The 25,399-nt window shown below is 32.9% G+C and overlaps 2 protein-coding genes across 3 annotated transcripts in view; one reads left to right on the top strand and one right to left on the bottom strand.

Annotated features, from left to right (window-relative positions):
- LOC140047297 (valine--tRNA ligase-like) overlaps positions 1 to 25,399 on the top strand; it is a 62,334-nt gene that overhangs the window by 4,425 nt on the left and 32,510 nt on the right. Inside the window, exon 2 of one of the 2 annotated variants that reach the window (XM_072092227.1) lies at positions 16,118 to 16,153. The exons of the other annotated variant lie outside the window; for it this stretch is intronic. The gene's annotated coding sequence lies outside the window, so the exon portion shown is untranslated. The remainder of the gene's footprint in view (positions 1 to 16,117; positions 16,154 to 25,399) is intronic. 2 annotated transcript variants of the gene reach the window in all.
- On the bottom strand, positions 129 to 25,346 carry LOC140047296 (valine--tRNA ligase-like). Its single transcript, XM_072092226.1, has 25 exons — positions 24,915 to 25,346; positions 23,489 to 23,755; positions 23,120 to 23,198; positions 19,270 to 19,370; positions 18,649 to 18,761; positions 18,253 to 18,417; positions 18,027 to 18,108; positions 17,425 to 17,544; positions 16,903 to 17,011; positions 16,187 to 16,363; positions 15,286 to 15,410; positions 14,887 to 14,990; positions 7,972 to 8,130; positions 7,606 to 7,696; positions 7,179 to 7,284; positions 6,967 to 7,037; positions 6,341 to 6,466; positions 5,827 to 6,085; positions 5,192 to 5,319; positions 4,928 to 5,083; positions 4,468 to 4,668; positions 4,042 to 4,147; positions 3,698 to 3,870; positions 1,543 to 1,692; positions 129 to 979 (listed from the first exon to the last, which is right to left on the bottom strand). The coding sequence occupies exons 2-25, from the start codon at positions 23,753 to 23,755 to the stop codon at positions 887 to 889; spliced, it is 3,261 nt and encodes a 1,086-aa protein (XP_071948327.1). The 5' UTR covers positions 24,915 to 25,346; the 3' UTR covers positions 129 to 886.

Genomic DNA, 25,399 nt, shown 5'->3' with positions numbered 1-25,399 from the left:
TATGGTATCAGTTTGTCTTAGCCTAAAACAAATTATATTTTAAATGTTAAGCCACAAACAAATCCCAGACATAGTAGATCTTAGATATTTATTATTACATGCCTGTGACATTTAATTACAATCTTGCTTTATTATACATTATTATTTCAAAAGAATCTTTGACATTGAGACCATACCCTTTTCACATCTGCATAAATTGTTACAACTTATAACACAAGTTGATTTGATTTATTTCTGAGACTATCCCTTTTCACATCTGTATAAATTTGTTTTCAACGTTTTCATACACGCATCGCAAACCGTGAGAAATCTCGGAAGGAAAGCATAGTTGTGTGCTATTTGATTACTATGATTGGTCGGTTTAATATCAGGGAAATACATGCGCGCACAGCAACAACTCGGGACATCTCGGAACAAAAAATCCTGGAAGATTTCCAGAAAATTGTCTTTACACTATGCAAACCTAATAACAACTTGTTGATATAAGAGTCTTAGCGGCTTCAACAAACATCTATTGTAGCAACTAAATATTTTCCATATTGAACTAAAAAACTTTGAAGCCATGTGAAGTTAAGATTGTGTCCTTTAATTCCTTTGAATACTAAAATAGTTTTACACTATTGTTCCTGTTTTCAATACAGTATGAATTGCAAGAATCAAGAAGAATAGATGACTTTGAAGGGGAAATATGAAAAGGGCACTGAACCTACGTCATTGACAATACCATTGTACTCAAATAAATAGGAATTTGTGTTTACTAAATATTTCCTGTATTGAACCAAAAAATTGTGAAGCCATGTGAAGTTAAGATTGTGCCCTTTAATTCAACTAACTTCAGGTGAATAGAAGACATTTGTGAGAAAGTTTCTGTCAAAGTCCACAAACATCAGGAATTTGATTTCAATTTCAATGTTTTGGTTTTGCCTAAAGTGTCAATCAATTTTTCAATATTTTGTAACTCTTGCACAAGTTGTCGAATCTAAAAAATAAATAAAAATATGATTACTACAAAAGCCACACTTTTTGAAATTGAATTTGTAAAACAACCCTCTTAATTATTTTTCATTTTGCAATGAGTGCCCAGTCAATTTACATGTGTATCCAGTCCATGTAAGCCAGCAATAAAACATTTGACTAACTGATGGTCTCAACAGTAAAGTGGAGTTAAATAAGAAAATATCCACATCATAGTAGGCAGTACAGTAAGATGATGTGTTTTGCATTGTTTGATGTGCACAGCTAATAGAATTCATATACAACAGCGAATTCACTGCTGCATCAACTGATATTTACCCCAAGATATTTCATTTTATTGTAGGCACAAGGTGCTGTTCAAATAACTTGAAAAATAGCAGGTGTCCTGGATTGCCTAATATTACAATACAACATTAACAAATGTTGGGCATTAGAGATAATACAGTATATTATGTTTTCACCTATTTGTTTGTACAGTATCAAATTTCTATGCCTATAAAAACAACTTAAGTTAAGTTTTTACATTCTGTAATTTCAAAAAGTTACTGTAAATTCATGAAATAATACCTTGTTGGTGGTTTGTTGTTGACTTACACTTGGAACTTTCTCGTTGTAATGTGGTATTTCTTTAGTTTTTTTCAGCTTTGAAATTTGAGATTTCAGTTTAGTTTCTTGCAATTTAAATTTATTTAATAAATGTGGCATGTCTACCACTCCCTGTAAATTACAGAAAAATAACAAAGGTACTGTAACTAGATTTAATTCGTCACTATGACGAATTATAGGTTATATGCATTGATTTAAATAAAGATAATTGATTTTTAAAAGATATATTGATTGATTGATTTTCTCAGAATCTTTAATTATTTATAATATATGATAGGACCTTGCTAACGCGAACACCATAGCCGGTATCACAATCCGATCAAAGATCCATATGCGTATAATGTCATAAACCACATTTGTTGTTACATAATAATAAAGACATAAGTTACTTTTTATCTAGATTTCATTATAAATCATGTGTATAATCTGTACACTAAGAAATAAATTTGAACAAACAATACGGATAATAAAAAAAAATTTGTAATTCGTTTCCCAAGGTGAGACTCGATCTCGGTACCTTGAATGCCATAGACACGAGCACAGACCATCGAGCCATACACAACTGACTAAAAGTTGTAGAAAAATTCCTCCGTGTATTTACTATGCAGTAACCACTTTGGTGCAAATAGATTATTACATACCGCAATGAATTATAATTTTTTACTATGATGACATCTTTAAAAATGTAAAAAAAGTATGCACTGTCAAACTATATACTTTTAACTTTAATATATGAACTTCTTAAGAAGTTGTCATAATTTGTTTGATTGTCGAAATTATTTTTTTTAAATTTAATATGCAATTAATGAAGACTTAATCAACTTTTGTTCTCTTAATTTGATAATAAATCATACATATGATACATACACTTCAAGAAAATGAAATAAAAAATAGGTGTTTCCCTGCATTCTGACGATATATATTAATTTAAAAATTTAGCATATTTTCACCATTTTGTTAACTTATACGTGCGTAACCAGTCACTTTTGACGTGCTCGTATAACGCAATTTCGAGTTGAAAAGTCAATCAAATATGATATTATTAAAGAAAGACTGTAAAACAGAAATCGGGCAAAAAGAGTGCGCATTAACGTTTAACGCGCAGTGCGCGTGCAAAAATCTGCGCACTCATGGCAATTTTTTAAACGCCTAAAATTGCCTGAAACGTACTCTAATTTCATCGAAAATAAATTTTGACAATTTTGAACATTTTAAGCGCGCGTACGCAAGCGTTATATGCGCTAGGCACGTAATTGTATTGCCATATGATAAAATATGACCTGAAATTTATGAGTACCAAATTTTGTTTAATTGTGATTCATGCTTGTGAAGATATGATTACAAACGTGATTTCGTTAAATCGCGCGTAGACTGCGTAATGATTGATTGCGCACCGTGAAAACATAACCACATCGATTCCTGGCCATAAGGAATATACTCTGAAAAATTGACTTAGCTAGATGAAACTGATGCCAAGATAATTCACGGACAAAATAGTGCTAAGGAAAGAATAAATAAATAAATAAATAAAGATCCTGACAGAATCAAGAGGTTATATGCATTAATGCATATAACCTAATAAAAACACAAATAATAATAAGCAAAGGGCATTAAATAGCAGGTCTATTGAACTAACTCAAGTTGCACAGCATTATAACATGATAATTATGCTAGTAACTACACATCCAGTGGAGGTAATGTCATTAGTTAGAAGCTCTACTGAACCAACTTCAAAGTTGCACAGCAAGAGTACATAAGATGATGATTCTGGTAGTATCTGAACATCCAGTGGGGGTATTGCCATTAGATAAAAGCTCTACTGAACCTACCTCAAGTTTAACAGCAACAGTACATAAAGTTGATATACGGTAGTAACTTAACCAGTGGGGGTAATGCCATTAGATATAAGTTCTACTGAACCTACCTCAAGTTGCACAGCAACAGTACATGAAAGTGATATGGTAGAAACTGCACAACCAGTGGGGGTAATGCCATTACATAGAAGCTCTACTGAACCTACCTCAAGTTGCACAGCAACCGTACATGAAAGTGATATGGTAGAAACTGCACAACCAGTGGGAGTAATGCCATTAGATAGAAGCTCTACTGAACCTACCTCAAGTTGCACAGCAACAGTACATGAAGGTGATATAGTAGAAACTGCACAACCAGTGGGAGTAATGCCATTAGATAGAAGCTCTACTGAAGCTGCTTTGGTTAATGTTTTTATATCATCTTGATAACTGCACAGTATAGAGTAAATGTCATTGGTTGAACACACAACAAAAGCTATAAAAAGGAGAAAAAAGAATATACATTTTACTACCTAAAGAACTACTATAGACAAACAATTGTTTCCAACAATTTCTAAATTTTATTATTTAAAATACATCCAGAAACCGATCTTTGAATTAACAAAATATTGAAAATCTATTTTAAAAAAGGCATCAAAAGCCATACCATTTACTTGGGTAACCTCATATTGTTTTTTAAGTGATCGAATCCCACTAGCAACATCCAACATCAAATCTGTATTATTCTCTAGGATTGCATCCTTATATGGAAACTATGAATATTCAACAAAAAACATTAGAATAAATGATTATTCATCAAAGTCATTTGAATATTTTGTATCACATAATTTTTGAGATGACAGAAATTATTATAATGGTGTAGCGGTAATAAAAATGACAATAGAGCTAATGAGAGATGATCATGGGCTCTCTGAGAAAGCAGTCTTTGACTGAAGAGGTCACCCAGTATAAATATTTGACAAAAAAACAACAAACATGATGATAATAAATCAATCTCCTTTAAATTAAATGTCGGGGATGGATTTAAATAACTTTTGTAACTTTATATATGCATAATTAAAAAATAACTTACTTCTTCAGTAGTTGGGTATTGTGCAATACAAATGCTAGGAACATGTTGTAGGCCGGGTAATCTCTGATACAGCTCTTCTGTAAGGTAAGGCATGAAGGGGCTTAGAAACCTCAGGCCTGCCTCAATACACATGAACAGTACAGAGCGTGAAACATTACCAGAGACTGATTCATCATTATATAATGATGGCTTGATGGTCTCCTTTGTATAATAAAAAGAAAAGATTGTAGGTAATTCTTCAAAAACCAGGCACCTTGGCCTTATTCACTCATGGATTTGTTATATTAGGCATCTCAGAAACTAGCAGCTGATATTGTTATCTCCTTCATTAAACAGTTTCTAGTGCAATAAAATGTTTTAATTAGTATTACTGTATATATTTATTGATATTACTAAACTTAATATCAATTGAACACTTTTGTGTTTAATCTAATTGATATACATATATAGTATCTCATACCAGGTACACATCACACAGACATTTGTGCCAAAAGTGACGTATTGCTGATGTCACGACTTTCAGGTTGTAATCATGAAAACCTGAATTACAAATTTCCGCTGTAAGGCTGAGCTTAGAAAGGATCCAGCAGTCGATAGCTCTGCTGTTTTGCATAACCTGGAGGCAATATACAGAGAAAAATAAATTCAATAAATTGAGAATTGCACAATTACAAAACGTTTGTATTGAATCCAATTATATAAAAATTAAATAAATGTAACATACATCTTCTTTACTCATCAGCTTAAAATCACTTCCAAAGTGAGTGTAACCAAACTTGACAGCATTCCAAATCTTGTTACAAAAATGTCTGTACTCCACAAGCTTCAGAACATCCAAGTTTAAATCCACACCTTAAAAAACAAAACCGTTTTGTTTTGTTATTTATTTGACCAGCATAAAATCAATACAATTTTTTTTTTAAAGATGAAAAAATGCTGTATGGGGCCAGCTTAAGCTGAGTCAGCTACCCATCATTTTTAAAAATGTCATTAAAATTTGTCAGTAAAATGTACAACAAACAGATAGTAATACACTATTTGCACTTTCTAAATCATAAGAGTGCATTTGCCCAAATAAATGACCACAGAAATATATGTGTGATTCTTGTAATAATATAAATAAGTTATATTGTTTTATATGAATTATTCATTCATTCAATTTAGATTTATTACAAGGATAACCACAGTGATTTGACAGGATGTGAACCCAGGACCCTGAGATCGGTAGGCAAGCATCTTAACCACTAAGCTACCACTCCACTCTTCCTTTGAATTATCAAGCAGGGGAAAAGAATTTGTACATAAAAAACATTTTTCCTCAGGCCCTTAAAATAAAGAACATTTCAGTATACATAGTACCTTGAGTATTGTAAGTGCAAAGGGCAAATCTAAGACCATCAGTTCCACATTCTGGAATGCCATTTGGAAAGTTTGCCCTTTGACCTTTCAGAGCAGCTTTCAATTCTTTGTTGTCATGTTTCAAGTTGCTGTTTTTTAGCCGGTCTTGCATAGCATCAAGTGATACACCCTCTATAACGTCAATAGGGTCAATGACGTTACCAAGCGATTTGCTCATTTTGCGTCCATGAGAATCTTTTACCATTGAATGGAGGTATACCTGAAGAAAATGACAAAATAAATAGTTCTTTTTAATTAATTTGTAAAATGTATAAAATATTATTATAGATAATAGCTTTAAAAATTGAGTAATTATTTTCATGTTCTTAGAGAAATTGGTTTTGTTATTAAAGTGTTTTATTGTTTATGGTTTTTTCAGAAGTATAGGAACTCACTGGTTTGTTGGCTATTCCTTATTTGAAGATGATGTTTGTTTAAATTGAAGATAATCTAACCTTTGATTTTTCACAATTACCTGTTTAAATGGAAGTTCTCCTGTTAGCCTCTGTCCCAGCATCACCATTCTTGCAACCCAGAAAAACATTATATCATAGCCTGTTTCTAGCACAGTAGAAGGATAATACTGTGACAGGTCAGGAGTCTAGCAAATAAATAATGCAATAATGTTTATCAACTCTGGTGTCATTGAATCTGCATTCCTAGCAACATATCTAGAATCTAAATTTGTTCTATGCTACTACACCATCTCTCCACTTTCAGTTAATTGTGTCTTTTTTTCTTGTGATGCCTTCCAATCCAAAAGGTCCAAAGTTCAATCTTGACTTAGTGCCAGGGTTTTAACTCACAACTCTTTCAACTCCACTCCTTAAGCCTCAAATAAGACTTAGTTTATAAGCATGATAAATTATTAAATAGTTTATCCATCCTGTAATTGGCGAGTTACTCGCTATTAGTTGCGCATGAAATTAAACTTTTTTTTTTAATCCAATCTTTAGATTTTCGTTCTTTGGCCTTTATTTCAATGTTTTTTTCTACATTTCTACAATTCAATTTGATTTCACTTAATACAAGGTACATTTTCAGAAATAAACAAACTTGAAATAGCTCAATATCACAAACTCTTCTTAAATTATATCTTACCTCATCAGGCCATCCATGAATGGCAAATGGAAATATACCAGATGAGAACCACGTATCCAAGACATCATCATCTTAAAAAGACATTTATTGAATTGGATGTTAATCAAACAAACTACTGTACCAATAAATTAAATCTTAAAAAAGGATTAAATATACAAAATTTATAACTTCCAAATTTTAAATAACGTGGAAAGAGTTATTTGTTTTTGTACCTTGTCTTAATTTAATCTTGCTTGATGGTACACTAAACCGTTCAGCTGCTTTTTTTCTAGCCGCCTCCTCAGTGTGAGCGCTCACCCAATATTTTGAATCAATGTCCTATCAAGAAGCATGATTATTTTATTAATATTATAATCATACAGCATTCAGCATGCTATTAATGAATAAGGTTAAATTTTCATGTCAACAATCAAGGTTCAAATCCTAGTTATTTCAAAGTGTAAGAATTTTTTTCTATCCATAGATTTCAGATGTGTCTAGTTTTAATGCCAAGACACAGAGCCACAAAAACAATCCTACTGTCTTGGAGGTCAAATAGACCTAGAGATCAAAAACCCTAGTCATGTGATTCAGTTTGCATTCAGTATGTATGCTATGATTGCTTTGCCATACACCTATGTTTTCTGTGAAATAACGTACCTTCCCTACTGGATATCCATCATCGTCAATTGTTACAAAGTATGCTGGGATACGATGACCCCACCATAGTTGACGAGATAAACACCAATCCCTGTTAAAATTTATGAAATTGTTAAAATCATGACAAAGAGTTTTGTGGTTATAATAATTATAACAATGACGTCGACAACTAATCATTGACATCTCCCTGTTTGATGATTGTGATAAATGTTGACAATGATGCTGGGTGATGATATAATGACATTGATTATGATGATAATGATCTGGTGATGAAAAGTATTTGAAAAACAATTGAATGTAATGTCAAAGTGCTTTGATTTTATTATGGAGATCCAGAGACTTGACAGAGGGATCATCTTAGCTCACCTGCTGTTCTTTAACCACTGGTTCCATGTTTTTATATGCATATCAGGGATGATCTCCAAATCTCCATCTTCAACTGCTTTTACAGCAGCAGCGGCCATTTCAGTGCAGTTTACAAACCATTGAGGTTTTATCAGTGGTTCAATAATGTCCTTTGAACGACTAAAACATGAAATGTTAAAAATAATATACCTTATACAATTATTAGGAAGTGCTCTGTTATAAGATCAAAATAATAACATTCCAGCTTCATAGTTATAATGTAAGAAACCATAGAGGTATTATATTTTAGAAAAGAACTGGTTAAAAAGGTATGAACAGTATCATCAAGGTGCTTGATGAGGGTATGCTTAGTCCTAAAAATTTTTAACTTACTAAGCTTACAAAAACCTTTCATATTAAACAATCACTGCTTTGTAATTCTAATGTTTGTGAAAAAGTTTTTTTAGTTATCCGCTTGGTATACCAAGCGGATAACTCCTTGTTATTGTATGAGATCAACATTTTTTGGTTATCCGCAACTTAGTTGCAGGATAACCCATGTGATTGTAAATATCTTTTTTTTTCATCTTCTTAGTTATCCGCACATGGCAGTGTGCGGATAACTCCTTGTTATTGTATGGGATCTTTTTTTTCTTTTTCTGTATTATTCTTCTGTCTTTCTTCCTTTTTTTGTGAGCCCTGTTTCTCTAAAATGTGTGAACAGAACATATCATAACTTTGTCAACATATAGATATTTACGTGAAGTTGTGCACCTCCTATTTTTGAAAAACGTCAGAGTTGCGCAACGTGACTTGCGCGCAATTTTATGAATTTAAATGATTGATCATAGATTAAAAACCGAAAGTCATTTTGTATTGAGACTTGGTGAAAATTTAATTCATATCAAGAGTCAACTTTCTGTGGATTAAAAATGGCATGTTTCACACAAAGTTACGCGCGCACGCGCATTTAAAATTTTAAAATGCGAAAAATCAATTTCTAATCAACTTTCTACGCATTTCTTGTCATTTTGAGTATGTCAAAAATTCCCACACGTGCGTAAATTTTTACGCGCGAGGGGGGCACGTAGCTTTAAAAACATACTTTTTTCGCGTGATTTATGTTTTTCCAGCCTTTTCTAGTAATTTTACCAACTTTTAAACAATTTCGACTTAAAATTACGTCATTACGAGCACGTCGAATTGAATAATTTGCGCGCGTATTTGATCAAAAAGCTAAAAAAATCGTCAAAATTATGCCTTTTTTTAAACAGTCGTAGTTTCTAAACTAAACGGTGAAAGTTATTTTTATTACATATTCTGGAAGTTGATGAGTTGTAGATATCAAATCATACATTAATATGGCTAACAGGACATTTTGACGTCATCGTATGGCCACGCGAATATAAAATATAGGATTTTTGTCTCTTTCGTTATTGCTCATCACATTCAATGGAGCGCATCACGCTTATCCGTATTCCATTTTCTCCGAGATTTTAATATGGTCTAGGTCAATCAACTACCTTTCGTATGAGTTAAAAATATTTTAATATTTGTAACGTCATCATGCCTAAAAATGTTAATTACTTGGGTCATTAATTTCATCTTTACAGTAAATTTTAATCTGTTATCGCTCGTAAGAACAAAATGGGATAATCACGATTAAAATGTTTTCTGGATACTATTGGATTGTAGATACGAAATCATGTAAACATTTTGCCAATCGGATGTTGTGACGTCATCATATGGCCAGTTAAATAAAAAAAGTCGTATTTTCATCTTTTGCGTCATAGTTCATTACATTTAAAAGAGCGCGCATCAATATTTCACGTGTTCAAATTTCTTCTACACGTTAATATGTTGTTGCTGAGATAATTTCCTTCCGAAATTGCTACATTCGCGTTTCATTTTGAAACCGTCAATATGTTAAAAATTTGAATAAATAGCGGGTCCCGTAATTTCACCTATTCTACACTGTATGTGATATGTATACAGATTATACTGTGTATACTATATGACACAAAATAACAGAATTCAGCAATAAAAACATATCATATTCTTCAGTTCAGGTCACAATGCCATAATCTTTTTCCGTGTGCAATATTCCAACGTATGACGTGCACGTGGCGTTTGTCGTGCGGATAACTAACTCGTCAAAGTGACGAGTTTTATGTCTAGTTTGTTATTCTTCTTTCTTTCCCGGATTTTTGTGACCAGCATATCTCTATTGCTTGTTACTATATCATATATATAACTTTTTCATCATATGGACATTTACCTGAAGTTGTGCACCTCCATATTTTGAATGACGTCAGAGTTGCGCAACGTGACTTACGCGCGATTTTATGAATTTCAATGATTGTTCATAGATTATAAACCAAAAGTCATTTTGTTTTGACACTTAGTGAAAATTTAAGTCATATCAAGGGCAAACTTTCTATGGATTAAAAATGACATGTTTCACAAGAAGTTAAGCGCGCACGCGCATTTAAAGTTTCAAAATGCGCAAAATTAATTTCTAATCAACTTTCTACGCTGATCATGACATTTTGAGCATGTCAAAAATTCCCGCGCGCGCAAACAAATTTACGCGTATGGTGCGCACGGAGCATGAAAATCATGTTTTTTCTCTTGAATTATGATTTTCCAGCCTTTCCTAGTCATTTTAAAAAAGATTGACATCATTTCAAATTAAAATGACGTCATACGAACACGTTGATTTAGACAATTTGCGCGCATTTTAGTTGAAAAAGTTACAAAATAATGTCAAAATTATGCCTACTTTGAATCTATTATAGCTCCTCAGGATCAACCGTTACCCCCAATTTTTTTAATTTAATATGTAAGCAGATATGTTGTAGATATGAATTCATGCAGAATCTTTATCCCTCGGATGTTATGACGTCATCGTATGGCCACACGAATGTAAAATATTGGATTTTTGACTGTTTCGTTATTGCTCATTACATTAAATAGAGCGCATATCGCTTATACGTATTCCATTTCCTCATATATTTAATACTGTCTAGGTCAATCAACTATCTTTCGCATGAGTTAAAAATATTTTAATTTTTATGACGTCATCATGTCTAAAAATGTAAATAATGTGGGTCACTTATTTTTATCTTTACAGTAAATTTCAATCGGTTATAGCTCGTCAGAATTATAAGTGATAATCATGATTAAAACGTTTTCTGGAAGCTATTGGATTGTAGATACGAATTCATGTGAATATTTTGCCAATCAGATGTTGTGATGTCATCATATGGCCAGTTAAATTCAAAAAGTCATATTTTCATCTCTTGCGTAAAAGTTCATTGCGTTTAAAGGAGAGCGCATCTCACTTTCACGTGCCCAAAATTCTTAAAATTTGTATTAATGTAATTATTTAGATAATTATCTTCTAAAATTGTTATCTTTATATGCCAATTTGATGACGTCATCGTGTTAATAATTGGATTTAAAAGATGGGTCTCGTAATTTCGTCTATTCTACACTGTATATAACATACAGTGTATTCTGTAAACACTGTAATATGCTGTATGCTACAAAATAGGTACAATTCAGCACTGTAAACATTCTTAATTCATGTCATAGGATGGTATAATAATTGTCGAAGTTCATATAGTTTAAAGTATGTGCATGTTGCGTTTGCGCGGATAACCCGAACTCGTCAAAGTGACGAGTTCAAATCTAGTTTTCTGTATTATTAGTTATCCGCATTCAGCGGATAACTCCTTGTAACTGTCCTGTTTCATCATCTTTTTTTTTTCTGTATTCTTCTTTCTTTCTGTCATTTTTGTGTCACGCGTAACTCAAAAACGTGTATACATAACATTTTATAACTTTGTCAACATTTGGGCATTCACGTGAAGTTGTGCACCTGCTATTGTGAATGACGTCAGAGTTGCGCAACGTGACTTACGCGCGTTTTTATGAATTTCGCGTATTTAACATAGATCGAAAACCATATAACATTTTAATTTGAAACTTAGAAAAACTTTAAGTTATATCTTGCGCTAACTGACTGTGGAAAAAAAATGGCATGTTTCACACGAAGTTACGCGCGCACGCGCGTTTAAAATTTCAAAATGCGAAAAATCAATTTCTAATCAACTTTCTACGCGTTTTATGTCATTTTGAGCATGTCAAAAATTCCCACACGAATGCATATTTTTACGCGCGCTGTGCGCACGTAGCGTTGAAAACAATTTTTTTCTCGTGATTTATGTTTTTCCAGCCTTTTCAAGTACTTTTACCAACTTTTAAACAATTTTGACTTAAAATTAACGTCATACGAGCACGTCGAATTGGATAATTTACGTACGTTTTTGATGAAAAAGTTCAAAAATTCCTTAAAATTTGTCAAAATTATACCTTTTTTAAAACAGTCTTAGTTTCTAAACTAAACGGTAAAAGTTATTTTTATTACGTATTCTGGAAGATGATGAGTTGTAGATATCGTATCATGCATCAATATTGCTAACAGGACATTTTGACGTCATCGTATGGCCATGCGAATATAAAATATAGGATTTTTGTATCTTTCGTCATAGAGCATCACATTTAATAGAGCGCATCTCCACTTACCCTTTTTTCATTTTAACCCAGATTTTGATATTTTCTAGGTCAATCAACTACCTTTCGCATGGGTTAAAAATATTTTAATTTTTTTGACGTCATCATGTCTAAAAATGTAAATAACGTGGGTCACTTATTTTCATCTATACAGTAACTTTCAATCTGTTATAGCTCGTCAGAATAAAAAGCGGTAATCATGATTAAAACGTTTTCTGGAAGCTATTGTATTGTAAATACGAATTCATGTCAACATTTTTCCAATCCGACGTTGTGACGTCATCATATGGCCAGTTGAATAAAAAAAGTCGTATTTTCATCTTTTGCGTCATAGTTCATCACATTTAAAAGAGCGCGCATCTATATTTTACGTATTCTAATTTCTTCTACATGTTAATATGTTATTACTGAGATAATATCCTTCCGAAATTGCTATCTTAGTGTTTCATTTTGATACCGTCGCCATGTTAAAAATAGGAATAAACGGGGGTCCCGTAATTTCACCTATTTTACACTGTATGTAATATGTATACAGATTATACTGTTTCAAGTACTATATACTATATGACACAAAATTGACAGAATTCAGCACTAACAACATATCATATTCATCAGTTCAGGTCATAATGCCATAATCTTTTTCTGTGTGGAATATTCCAACGTATGACGTGCACGTGGCGTTTGTCGTGCGGATAACTAACTCGTCAAAGTGACGAGTTACATGTCTAGTTCTTCTTTCCTTCCTTCCTTTTTGTGAGTCGCGTTTCTCTAAAATGTGTAAACATAACATTTCATAACTTTGACAACATATGGGCATTTACGTGAAGTTGTGCACCTCCTATTTTTGAATGACGTCATAGTTGCGCAACGTGACTTACGCGCGATTTTATGAATTTCAATGATTGATCATAGATTAAAAACCAAAAGTCATTTAGTATTGACACTTTGACAAAATTTAAGTCATATCAGGGGCAAACTTTCTACGGATTAAAAATGGCATGTTTCACAAGAAGTTACGCGCGCACGCGCATTTAAAATTTCAAAATGCGCAAAATTAATTTCTAATCAACTTTTTACACGTTTCATGTCACTTTGAGCATGTCAAAAATTCCCACGGGCGCGCAATTTTTTAAGCACGCGGTGCGCACGTAGCGATAAAAACATATTTTTTTCTCTTGAATTATATTTTTCAAGCCTTTCCTAGTAATTTTGAAAACAATTTAGAACTTTTCCAGTTTAAATAACGCCATACGAACACGTTGAATTAGACAATTTGTGCGCGTTTTTTATGAAAAAGCTTAAAAAATCATCAAAATAATGTCTTTTTTTAAACAGTCATAGTTTCTAAAGTAAACCGTGAACCGTTTATTTTTATTACAAAATCTAGAAGTTGATGAGTTGCAGATATCGGATCATGCATCGATAAGGCTAAAAAAACATTGTGACGTAATCGTATGGCCACACGAATGTAAAATATAGGATTTTTGTCTGTTTCGTTATTGCTCATCACATTCAATGGAGCGCATCACGCTTATCTGTATTCCTTTTTCTCCTATATTTATATATTGTCTAGGTCAATCAACTTTCTTTAGCATGAGATAAAAATATTTAAATTTTTATAACGTCATCATGCCTAAAAATTTTAATTACGTGGGTCATTAATTTCAACTTTACAGTAAATTTTAATCTGTAATAGCTCGTAAGAATAAAATGTGATAATCACGATTAAAACGTTTTCTGGAAGCTATAGGATTGTAGATACGAATTCATGTAAACATTTTGCCAATCGGATGTTGTGACGTCATCATATTGCCAGTTGAATAAAAAAAGTCGTATTTTCATATTTTGCGTAATAGTTCATCACATTTAAATGTGCGCGCACCAACATTTTACGTATTCAAATTTCTTCTACACGTTAATATGTTGTTGCTAAGATAATTTTCTTCAGAAATTGCTATCGTTGTGTTGTTTTTTTTATGACGTCATCATGTTAAATATTTGAATTAAAGGCAGGTCCCATAATTCAGTTAATATGTCATATAATATACAGTAGTACAATGTACACCAGCATAGTCTCTGATGTGAGCAAATTGTTGTTTGCCACCCTCTGTATCATGTAGAATTAATGTCTCCTTTTATACACAGTGTACTGTATAATTATAATACAAGGCGAAAATACAGGACCACCTCTTATTATAGTTTTTAACGTATGACGTGCACGTGGCATCTGTCGTGCGGATAACTAACTCGTCAAAGTGACGAGTTTCATGTCTAGTTTTATTATTCTTATTGAACACATAAACATTAATTATTTGTATGTTATAACATCATAGCAGTAATAGTATTCTCTAGGCTTACCTGCATACTGGGACCACCATTGGGTTATCTTTACTGCCTCTGTACAAGTTTCTCTCCTTGAGGGCTTCCAAAACTGCTACCCTAGCATGAAATCTTTTCATTCCCTAAACCCAACAAAAAGTAATAAACGACTGTTTAAATTTATACTATAATGGACGGTAAAGTTAGTTAGAGTACTGTACAGAAATTGTGCCTAGAAACTATGTGTTACGGCCAATTTCCGCAGACAAGCGGTAACGGTAATAAAAATATAAAATCTATGTTATTCCTTATGACCATTTACACAGAACTCGGAGCAGACAGGCAGTTTCCACTCAGGATAGATAGATTTTCCACATACCGTTACCGCTCATCGGTGTAAATTGGCCTTTATAAGGTTAGCAAAATATTTTTATGTACCTGAAATTGAGCAGCAGTGTCAGCCATGTTGCCATCTTCATTGATGACTGTTATTGTTGGAAGGTCATGTTTCTGCCCAATTTCATAATCATTGTAATCATGGCCAGGTGTAATCTTAACAGCACCTGTAAACAAATGAGTTCTATGATTGTAATCAGCTCAGTTTGCACTTGTTGAGGTATGTTGAGCTGCTAAGCTTTCATAGATCATACTGCGAGTTGAAATACACAATTCACAGTTAAAAGAAATCTATCAACTGTATTTATTTATTTATTTTATTTTATGTCTTTAGGCAATGTGGCCAAGGATTACCAATAGTAAATTAATCACTGTCCTATCACATAGGTGGTAATTTTGTGAGCCAGTTCAGCGGGGTAACCCCCTACTCTTCTCGAATAATGAACTGGGTTCTTTGAAGTGTACACAGGTTATAACTGTGTACACTGGACCTACGGTTTATAGTTCTCATCTGAGAAGACTTGTTCCACCATCAGAACTATGAGCGAATCGACCTCGAACCCTTGCCGATGTTGTTGGCTCTTTAGATACAGTAGACGGCGCCCTGCCTTAACCGCTCGGCCATTTGACTATATGGCTAAACTTGAAGTAATAGGCTGCATTTGTCTTTACGATAACAATCCTTTGTTCGATCTGCTAGGTTTTAGCTTAGTGTAGAGTAGTGTAACATAGCATAAGATAAAAACATCATTCCATCAATAAGTTACTGTTTTTTACATACTGTAGAATCCTTATTAAAAGGACATCTGGTACCACAAAGTATTCCCTTCATAGGGCTTTATGTTAAAAAAAATATTTTCCTTGTTCATTTCAGAGAGAAGTGTCCAATTACTAGGTTGTACTGTATACAGTAAGTACATTTTATAGAACAGTATTTTCTTACCGGTCCCAAACTCTTTATCGACTGATATATCACCAATAATCGGAAGTCTCTCTCCTGTAAATGGATGTATTACAGCACCCCCTATGAGATGCACATATCTTGGATCATCTGGATTGACAGCAATGGCTGTGTCACCAAGCATTGTCTCAATTCTTGTTGTCGCAACTACAATCTCACCTGCCACGAAAATTATTACTTAAAGTAGTAAGAGTTATCAGTGAAAATAAAACACTATTCCTTTAGTGACGTGTTTCTCAACATACTATAATAAGTTGAAGATCTATACAACAAAAATCTCCCCTGCTACAAAGATGAACTAATTTATGTTCTATAAATAAACTAAATAAAAGCTCTATTCCTTTATATCTGTACATCGTAAGCTCTGTCTACACTATCAAACTTTATCATGTGAAAAAAATGTGATGTGACCATATATGGACATGATGATGTCATATTTGGGCATATCACTACCATATTTGGGCACACACATTTTTTGTCAAACTAGTTTGATAGTGTAGACAGGGTTTTAGTGCTGTGTATACACATTTGAACAGTCTGATTGATATGGACGGAATCAATTACATTCCTATCAAGAGGTACCCACTTCTGTGTTGAGCTATTGGCCATGGTTTCTTTTGAGCTATTTGCCAAATGTTAATAAATAAATAAACTGTTATTACTGTTTCACTGAGTCTATGCATGCTTATTCTTCTTACCAGAGGTTTCTAAAGGGTAGGCAAATTCCTCAAGACAACCAAATAATACTTTATCTTCATAACCTGGAACAGACAATAGGCTTCTACCATTTATAGGCACTTGGTCAACCTGTAGTTAAAAAATCACAATATATTGCCAATTGCTGTGTCTAAAAAGATTTCCAAATATTGCGTACAGTAGTCAAATTAAATCAACATTTATTTTTTTCAAATTATGCACTTTATTAGTTCCAAGAATTACAGCCTTAAGTGCAGTGTTATCATGCATTTGGAAAGAATCAATATTCATAATAATTGAGGGTGCAAGTCACAGAAAATCAGGTGAATTCACCAAGGCCGTTATCAGCAATAACATAGTTCACATTACTTTGAGAAAATGTGTTGACAACGTACGAAGCGTTGGGCGAGTTTTACATAACAAGAACACTTGCATTAAACAAATTTTGAAGGAGATGAATTTACTTATTTTTATTCATAATAATCTCTAAACAGTAGCTCATCTATCTGTGTTTTAGTACTCACTTCAATGTCTGAAATTGCAGACTTCAAAGAACATGACCAGTTAACAAGGCTGTTGCTACGGTAAATTGTACCGTCTTCATGAAGTCGAACAAACGCTTCAGTAACAGCTCGTGAATAAATCTGAAAATGAGAAAACATGCTGCATGTATGCGTATAGATACAAACACAGTAGACAACTTCGGGACCCAAAAAAGTGTCCCTCTTAAAAGAGTGTGGCTGCAGTGTTAAAACATATATTGCACCTCATTGTTCTACATGAAATTAGGGGTGTCCTCTGAATAGGGTTGTCCGCAACAAGGGATTCTATTGCACTAAAGTAGATATCGTATGTACAATTCATTTGTAATGCATCTTTGTGATATTTTATCTCAACCACAACTAGTCAAAAGTTTCAAAGAAACTGTGCTTAATTTTATTCACAGGAAATGTCTAAGTTCATTTATAATACTAAACCAGCATTAAAAGTTGTTTATGTTTATAAAGCATATTGAACCAAAACAACCGGCATTGGGCTGTAACATTGTATCTAATGTTCTCTTAAATGGTGCTGTATTTGTATATTCATTTTATTTTTTATTTGACAAATTATTTAGCATTTGCACCTTATCCATTGTAAATCTTTCTCTCGTCCAATCTAAAGAAGCTCCAAGTCGTTTTAGCTGCTTATATATTTCATCTCCTTTTCTGTATAAGAAAAAAATGCTTATTATTATTATTTACAGTGAAATAAAACTAATGAATAATATAAAGTATTTATAGTGAATTTTAGTCTTGTAATTAAGAAATTGAGATATCATCCACAAGTTGTGATTAAAAATAATAACTCACTGTTCTTTCCATTTCCAGACTTCATTTATAAATTTCTCGCGACCTAGGTCATGTCGAGTTTGACCAGTATTTGACAATAACTGTTTCTCAACAACAACCTGAGTTGCGATACTGGCGTGATCACAACCTGGCAACCATAGTGTTTCTCTGCCACACATTCGATTCCTAATATAAACAGATTATAAATGTAATTTAATTTGCTTGTTTATCATAAAATATAAGGAATTCAAATAATTACTTCTATTTTGTACCTAGCAAACCTGGATAAACCAACTATAGTCTATTCTCCATGAAAAGCGAAATACAAATTAAAAAGTAGAACACCCCTCTTCATAAATGGTATAGACTACCAATACCACTGATACTTTGTATTTTAATGTTTGTCATTTTACCTACCATCTTACTATACTATCTTCTATGGCTACTGTCAGTGCGTGTCCAAGATGAAGATTGCCAGTGACGTTAGGAGGAGGTAAACACATAACAAACGGCTTGCTTTTATGTTCAGACTATGTAATAGAATAAAATAGGCAAATTTATTGTACTCAGACTTTTATATTATGAGACAATATTATGAGTTAATAATTGTTTGAATTGGATTGAGTTGAATTGAGTTACTATTATTTACAAATACAGTCAACTCTGAAAACTGGAAACTCTCCCCAAACAAGACTTTTCTCGAAGTCCAAAAGGTCCCAAATTCATTTTTACCATTCAAAACACATTCTGAATACCAGACTTTCCAGAAAACGAGACATATTTGGCCATCTCAAAGGTGTCCGATATTGGGAGAGTTGACTGTATAACTAAGTTTAGCTGCTCAAACTGTAGTAATTGTATTAAAAAAAATCTATGATAGAAAGCGATGAGAAGGCCAAGAGAATTGGTGTTTACCGCAGTACATTAGTTTGAACCCTGGGATATTTTCCATATGTTTGGGTGATGGCATGACACTTAAGTTTCTCAAGTTTTCTTGAACATCTTTCACTGTTTTTTTACTTAAAACCATTAAAATACCTTTTGATTAGGTTTAAAAAATCCCATTTCCTGCCACCACTCATACCATACAGCTTCAACATAGGATGGACTGTGTCTCTGGGGAAGGGGTTGAGATGTGTCTGTAAAAAGAATGTATTTTTGTTATAAACAATTTTAACAATTCATTATTTCATGTCCCATGTTATTTAGTTTTGTCTTATGATGGTTATCTATAGGCAAAAGTTTGCAGTATAACTGAAATAAATACCAAACACTATAAATATTAATTAGACTTTATTTTTTTGTATATTTGTATCTGATGAGCTATGTAATTTTCTTATGTCTCAATAATAAAGGAGAGTAATAGAGGAACTGGAGAACAGAGCGGTGTAAATGGTTCTTCTACCTTTCTTTTTAGTTATCCGCTTAGTAGCGGATAACTCCTTGTAATCGTCCTGTTTCATCATATTTTTTTTTCTTTTCTGTATTATTAGTTATCCGCTTAGTAGCGGATAACTCCTTGTAATCGTCCTGTTACTTTTTTTTTTTTTTCTTATTTCTTTCTCCCCCATTTTTGTGTCTCACGTATCTCAAAAACTTGTAAACATAACATTTCATAACTTTGTCAACATATGGGCATATACGTGAAGTTGTGCACCTCCTATTTTTGAATGACGTCAGAGTTGCGCAACGTGACTTATGCGCGATTTTATGATTTTTTATGATTGACCATAGATTAAAAACCAAGCGTAATTTTGTTTTGACACTTTGTGAAAATTTAAGTCATATCAAGTGCAAATTTTCTATGGATTAAAAATGGCATGTTTTACAAGAAGTTACGCGCGCACGCGCATTTAAAATTTCAAAATGCGCAAAATTAATTTCTAATCAACTTTCTACGCTGATCATGACATTTTGAGCATGTCAAAAATTCCCACGCGCGCGAAAAAATTTACGCGTAAGGTGCGCACGGAGCATGAAAACATGTGTTTTTCTCTTGAATTATGATTTCACAGCCTTTCTTAGTAATTTTAAAAAAGATTGACATCATTTCAAATTAAAATGACGTCATATGAACACGTTGATTGAGACCATTTGCGCGCGTTTTAGTTGAAAAAGTTATAAAATATTGTCAAAATAATGCCTATTTTGAATCTATTATAGCTCTTCAGGATCAAAGGTGACCTCAATTTGTTTAAACTTATTATGCAAGAAGATAAATTGTAGATATAAATTCATGCACAATTTTTACCTCTCGGATGTTATGACGTCATCGTATGGCCACACGAATGTAAAAAATAGGATTTTTGTCTCTTTCGTTATTGCTTATCAGATTCAATGGACCGCATCACGCTTATCCGTTTTCCATTTTCACCCCGATTTTGATATTGTCTAGGTCAATCAACTATCTTTCGCATGAGTTAAAAATATTTTAATTTTTATGACGTCATCATGCCTAAAAATTTCAATTACGTGGGTCATTAATTTCATCTTTACAGTAAATTTTATTCTGTAATAGCTCGTAAAAATAAAATGTGATAATCACGATTAAAACGTTTTCTGGAAGCTATTGGATTGTAGATATGAATTCATGTAAACATTTTGCCAATCGGATGTTGTGACGTCACCATATGGCCAGTTGAATAAAAAAAGTTGTATTTTCATATTTTGCGTAATAGTTCATCACATTTAAAAGGGTGCGCATCTATATTTTACGTATTCAAATTTCTTCTACACGTTAATATGTTGTTCCTAAGATAATTTCCTTCTGAAATTGCTATCTAAGTGTTTCATTTTGATACCGTCGCCATGTTAAAAATTGGAATAAATGGCGGGTCCCGTAATTTCACCTATTCTACACTGTATGTAATATGTATACAGATTTTACTGTAGTGTTTGCATGTATATACTATATGACACAAAATTGACAGAATTCAGCACTAACAGCATATCATATTCTTCAGTTCTTGTCATAATGCCATAATCTTTATCTGTGTGCAATATTCCAACGTATGACGTGCACGTGGCGTTTGTCGTGGTGCGGATAACTAACTCGTCAAAGTGACGAGTTTCATGTCTAGTTCTTCTTTCCTTCTGTCATTTTTGTGCGTCGCGTTTCGTTAAAACGTGTAAACAGAACATATCGTAACTTTGTCAACATATCGACATTTACGTGAACTTGTGCACCTCCTATTTTTGAATGACGTCAGAGTTGCGCAACGTGACTTACGCGCGATTTTATGAATTTCAATGATTGATCATAGACTAAAAACCAAACATAATTTTGTTTTGACACTTTGTGAAAATTTAAGTCATATCAAGCGCAAACTTTCTATGGATTAAAAATAGCATGTTTCACAAAAAGTTACGCGCGCACGCGCGTTTAAAATTTTAGAGTGCGAAAAATCAACTTCTAATCAACTTTCTATGCGTTTCATGTCATTTTGAGCATGTCAAAAATTCCCACGCGCGCGAAAATTTTCACGCACGCGGTGCACATGTAGCGTTAAAAACATATTTTTTTCGCGTGATTTATGTTTTTTCAGCCTTTTCTAGTAATGTTACCAAATTTTAAACAATTTCGACTTAAAATTACGTCATACGAGCACGTCGAATTAGATAATTTGCACGCGTTTTTGGAGAAAAAGTTAAAAAATTCGTCAAAATTATGTCTATTTTTAAACAGTCATAGATTCTAAACTACATGGAGAACTTTTTTTTAATTACATATTCTGGAAGTTGATGAGTTGTAAATATCGGATCATGCATTAATATGGCTAACCGGACACTGTGACGTCGTCGTATGGCCACGCGAATATAAAATATATGATTTTTGTCTCTTTCGTCATAGCTCATCACATTTAATAGAGCGCATCTCCACTTATTCGTTGTCCATTTTCACCCCGATTTTAATATATTCTAGGTCAATCAACTATCTTTTGCATGAATAAAAATTTTTTTAATTTTTTTAACGTCATCATGCCTAAAAATTTAAATTACGTTGGTCATTAATTTCATCTTTACAGTAAATTTTAATCTGTTATACCTCGTAAGAATAAAATGTGATAATCACGATTAAAACGTTTTCAGGAAGCTATTGTATTGTAGATACAAAATCATGTGTAAATTGTGCCAATCGAATGTTGTGACGTCATCATATGGCCAGTTAAATAAAAAAAGTCGTATTTTCATCTTTTGCATTATATTTCATTACATTTAAAAGAGCGCGCATCAATATTTCACATATTCAAATTTCTTCTACACGTTAATATGTTGTTGCTGAGATAATTTCATTCAGAAATTTCTACTTTTGCATTTCATTTTGAAACCGTCAAGATGTTAAAAATTACAATAAAATACGGGTCCCGTAATTTCACCTATTTTACACTGTTTGTGATATGTATACAGATTGTACTGTGTATACTATATGACAAAAAAATAACAGAATTCAGAAATAACAACATATCATATTCTTCAGTTCAGGTCATAATGCCTTAATATTTTTCTGTGTGCAATATTCTAACGTATGACGTGCACGTGGCGTTTGTCGAGCGGATAACTAACTCGTCAAAGTGACGAGTTTCATGTCTAGTTTGTTGTTGTTATCTTAGGATGTTTTATGGATCATTTTTGCGCTTAGAAACATTTGTCGTATTCGAATGGGAACTTTCATTGTTAACATAAAGATTCGTTGAGTACTTTTTGTATTCGAATTGTAAATTTGTGCTCAACATAGAAAACGTTGACAACGCAAGGTTTTTCGTTAAGAACAATCTCAATGCTCAAACGGAAAAATTGTATTAGGCGTTCTATATAAGACTACCATCACTTTTATCATTATATATATACTTTTTTTGGTCACAGCAAATTGATTCATTTATAAATTTACCTTTTTTATCACCTGGCTTATATGGTATTTCATATCTTATCACTTCTTTTTCATTCCACTTTGGTGATACTGATGAATTCTATAATAAAAATATAACTAATATCACTAAATTTATTTTTTAGGAATTCCTGTTTAATAATAATAATTAAACATTTATATACAGAAGCATAGAAAGATGATTAAAGCAATTTTATAAATAAATGAAATATAAAATTAATTTTTTTAAATGAGCCAAAAGTGAGTGAAAGTTTGATAAAATGAAAAGAGAGCAAGCAACAAAAAAAAGAAAAAAAAAAAGCTTACACCATAAGTTTCAAAATGTTACCAAAGACAAGACAGCATTATGTCTTAGTTATTGTTTTCTCTTACTGTTTCTTGACTGGATATTATTTTTTCTAGTCTGTCTTGTTTTCTTCTTAGTTTTTGTACCCTCATTTGTGATTTGTTAGTTGGATTTGTGGCATCACTATTGCAACATCTAATGAATGACCCATTTAAGAGTTGATGAGATAAAACACATGATCTTGTCTTATAACTGCATTGTTTTTTCATATGGTTTTTTGATAATCTAAGCGTTGAAAACTTCATATTAGAAATGATGTGCCTCGGTATACATAGCTGCTGCATTACGAACATCTGTAAGAAATCAAGTATTTCAATTAGGAATATGCAGTGTTTGTGACTGAAATTCAAATGAAAAAAGCAAGCAACACCAAATGTTAGTGCCATATTATGATATAGGCCTATTATTGTTTCTTTTAATTTTATCTTCTCAATTTTAAGTGCGAAAGTACATTAGTTTCCATAATTATTATGTTGTGAGTGTGAAAAATGAAAATTTAGATGAGAAATCGAAGATATAACGATGTGGTGCGAAACTGCAGTAGCGCCGGACTAGCTAGCCTCTAAGGTCGTGTTCATACGGTGGTTAAAATAAGCGCTTAATTTCACCCATGCCTCGGGTTATAAATTGAGCGTTGTTCGTACTTGAAATATTTAACCGCTTAAATGCTTAATCGACGAATCACAAACCGGAAATTACGTTTTAAGGTCAGTTGTCTTTACAGCCTACGACCCCATTTTCGCACGCTAGTTTCGTGTTGTATATTTTTTACTCGCGATCTTTCTTTACAATAACAATTACTTGCTACCTTTTACACTGCTTATCCTTGCGACAAACCTTATGCCTCTTAACGCCGATAATCCTGCCGAAATATGCCTTCTCCTGACGACCATTATTTTACTCCTTGACGAAGAATTTGAGCCCAATGTTACACGAAACACCACCGACCAGCTAGGCCTACTAAGCGGTCTACACCAACAAGGACAGCACCAGCTGACGATCGCTCTCGAAGCGTGTATGGAAGAACTTTGTAGGAGAAATGACGGGCATATAGGCAGCGAACATTTGTCAAAATTTGACACATTGCCTCTATCGGAGATTTATTATCCTCTAAGGCCGAGTATAATTGGATTATCGCTGAAATAACCTGCAAATTTGGTGAACATTTTGCCTCGAATTTTTTGTAGCCTGAGGCAAAAGTTAATTGGGTCACGCGAACGGAAATCGGGAATAAGCTGGTATTTTCAACCCCTACGAACAGGCCCTAAGAAGTCTAATCTATACTATAGTACTAGACGTGACCTAGTAGCCTACTATACTAAGTAGGCACTAGCTAGGTATCTATGTAGGGCCATGCTAGCCTAGGCTAGTTAGGCTAGGCCTGGCCCTAGGCCTATACTATATGCCTAGGTTAGGACTAAATTACATCACAATATTAAATGATCAACTAGCCTTTATTATTAATTTAATTATTTCATTAAACAATATAGGATACGTGTTCTAATTCCTGTTAATTTAAAGCGTAAATCCTTGAAAACCCCGGGAAGACTCGCTTCTTTTTCTTTCTGTGGGGGCCGCCATTTTGAACCTTTTACACAACATTTAATTTGTATTACAGATAAATTTTTAAATTTACCAAATTTCTTAGAATATCACAAAATATAAACAAATTTGTTTTAATAATAATTTTTATACAAAAATATATCTGTTATATATATATTTTCCTAATTATGTAATTTCTATTGTTTTAAAGGTGTATGAAAGCCTGCCCATGCAACACACGGGTTGAAATCATTGATGTGTGACGGATAAAGTGTGTTTTTGTGATGAATTTTGCCATTTGGCTTATGCAATAGGAGTGGCAAGAGATAAATTTAGTACACTGCTTTCGTTTTTCCTATAAATTACAAAAGTAATAGCTATTTGTTAATTAAGTA

The sequence above is a fragment of the Antedon mediterranea genome, chromosome 4 (genome assembly GCF_964355755.1).
Source record: "Antedon mediterranea chromosome 4, ecAntMedi1.1, whole genome shotgun sequence".
In the NCBI taxonomy this organism is placed as follows: Eukaryota; Metazoa; Echinodermata; class Crinoidea; order Comatulida; family Antedonidae; genus Antedon; species Antedon mediterranea.
This window is presented reverse-complemented; position numbering and strand designations above follow the sequence as displayed.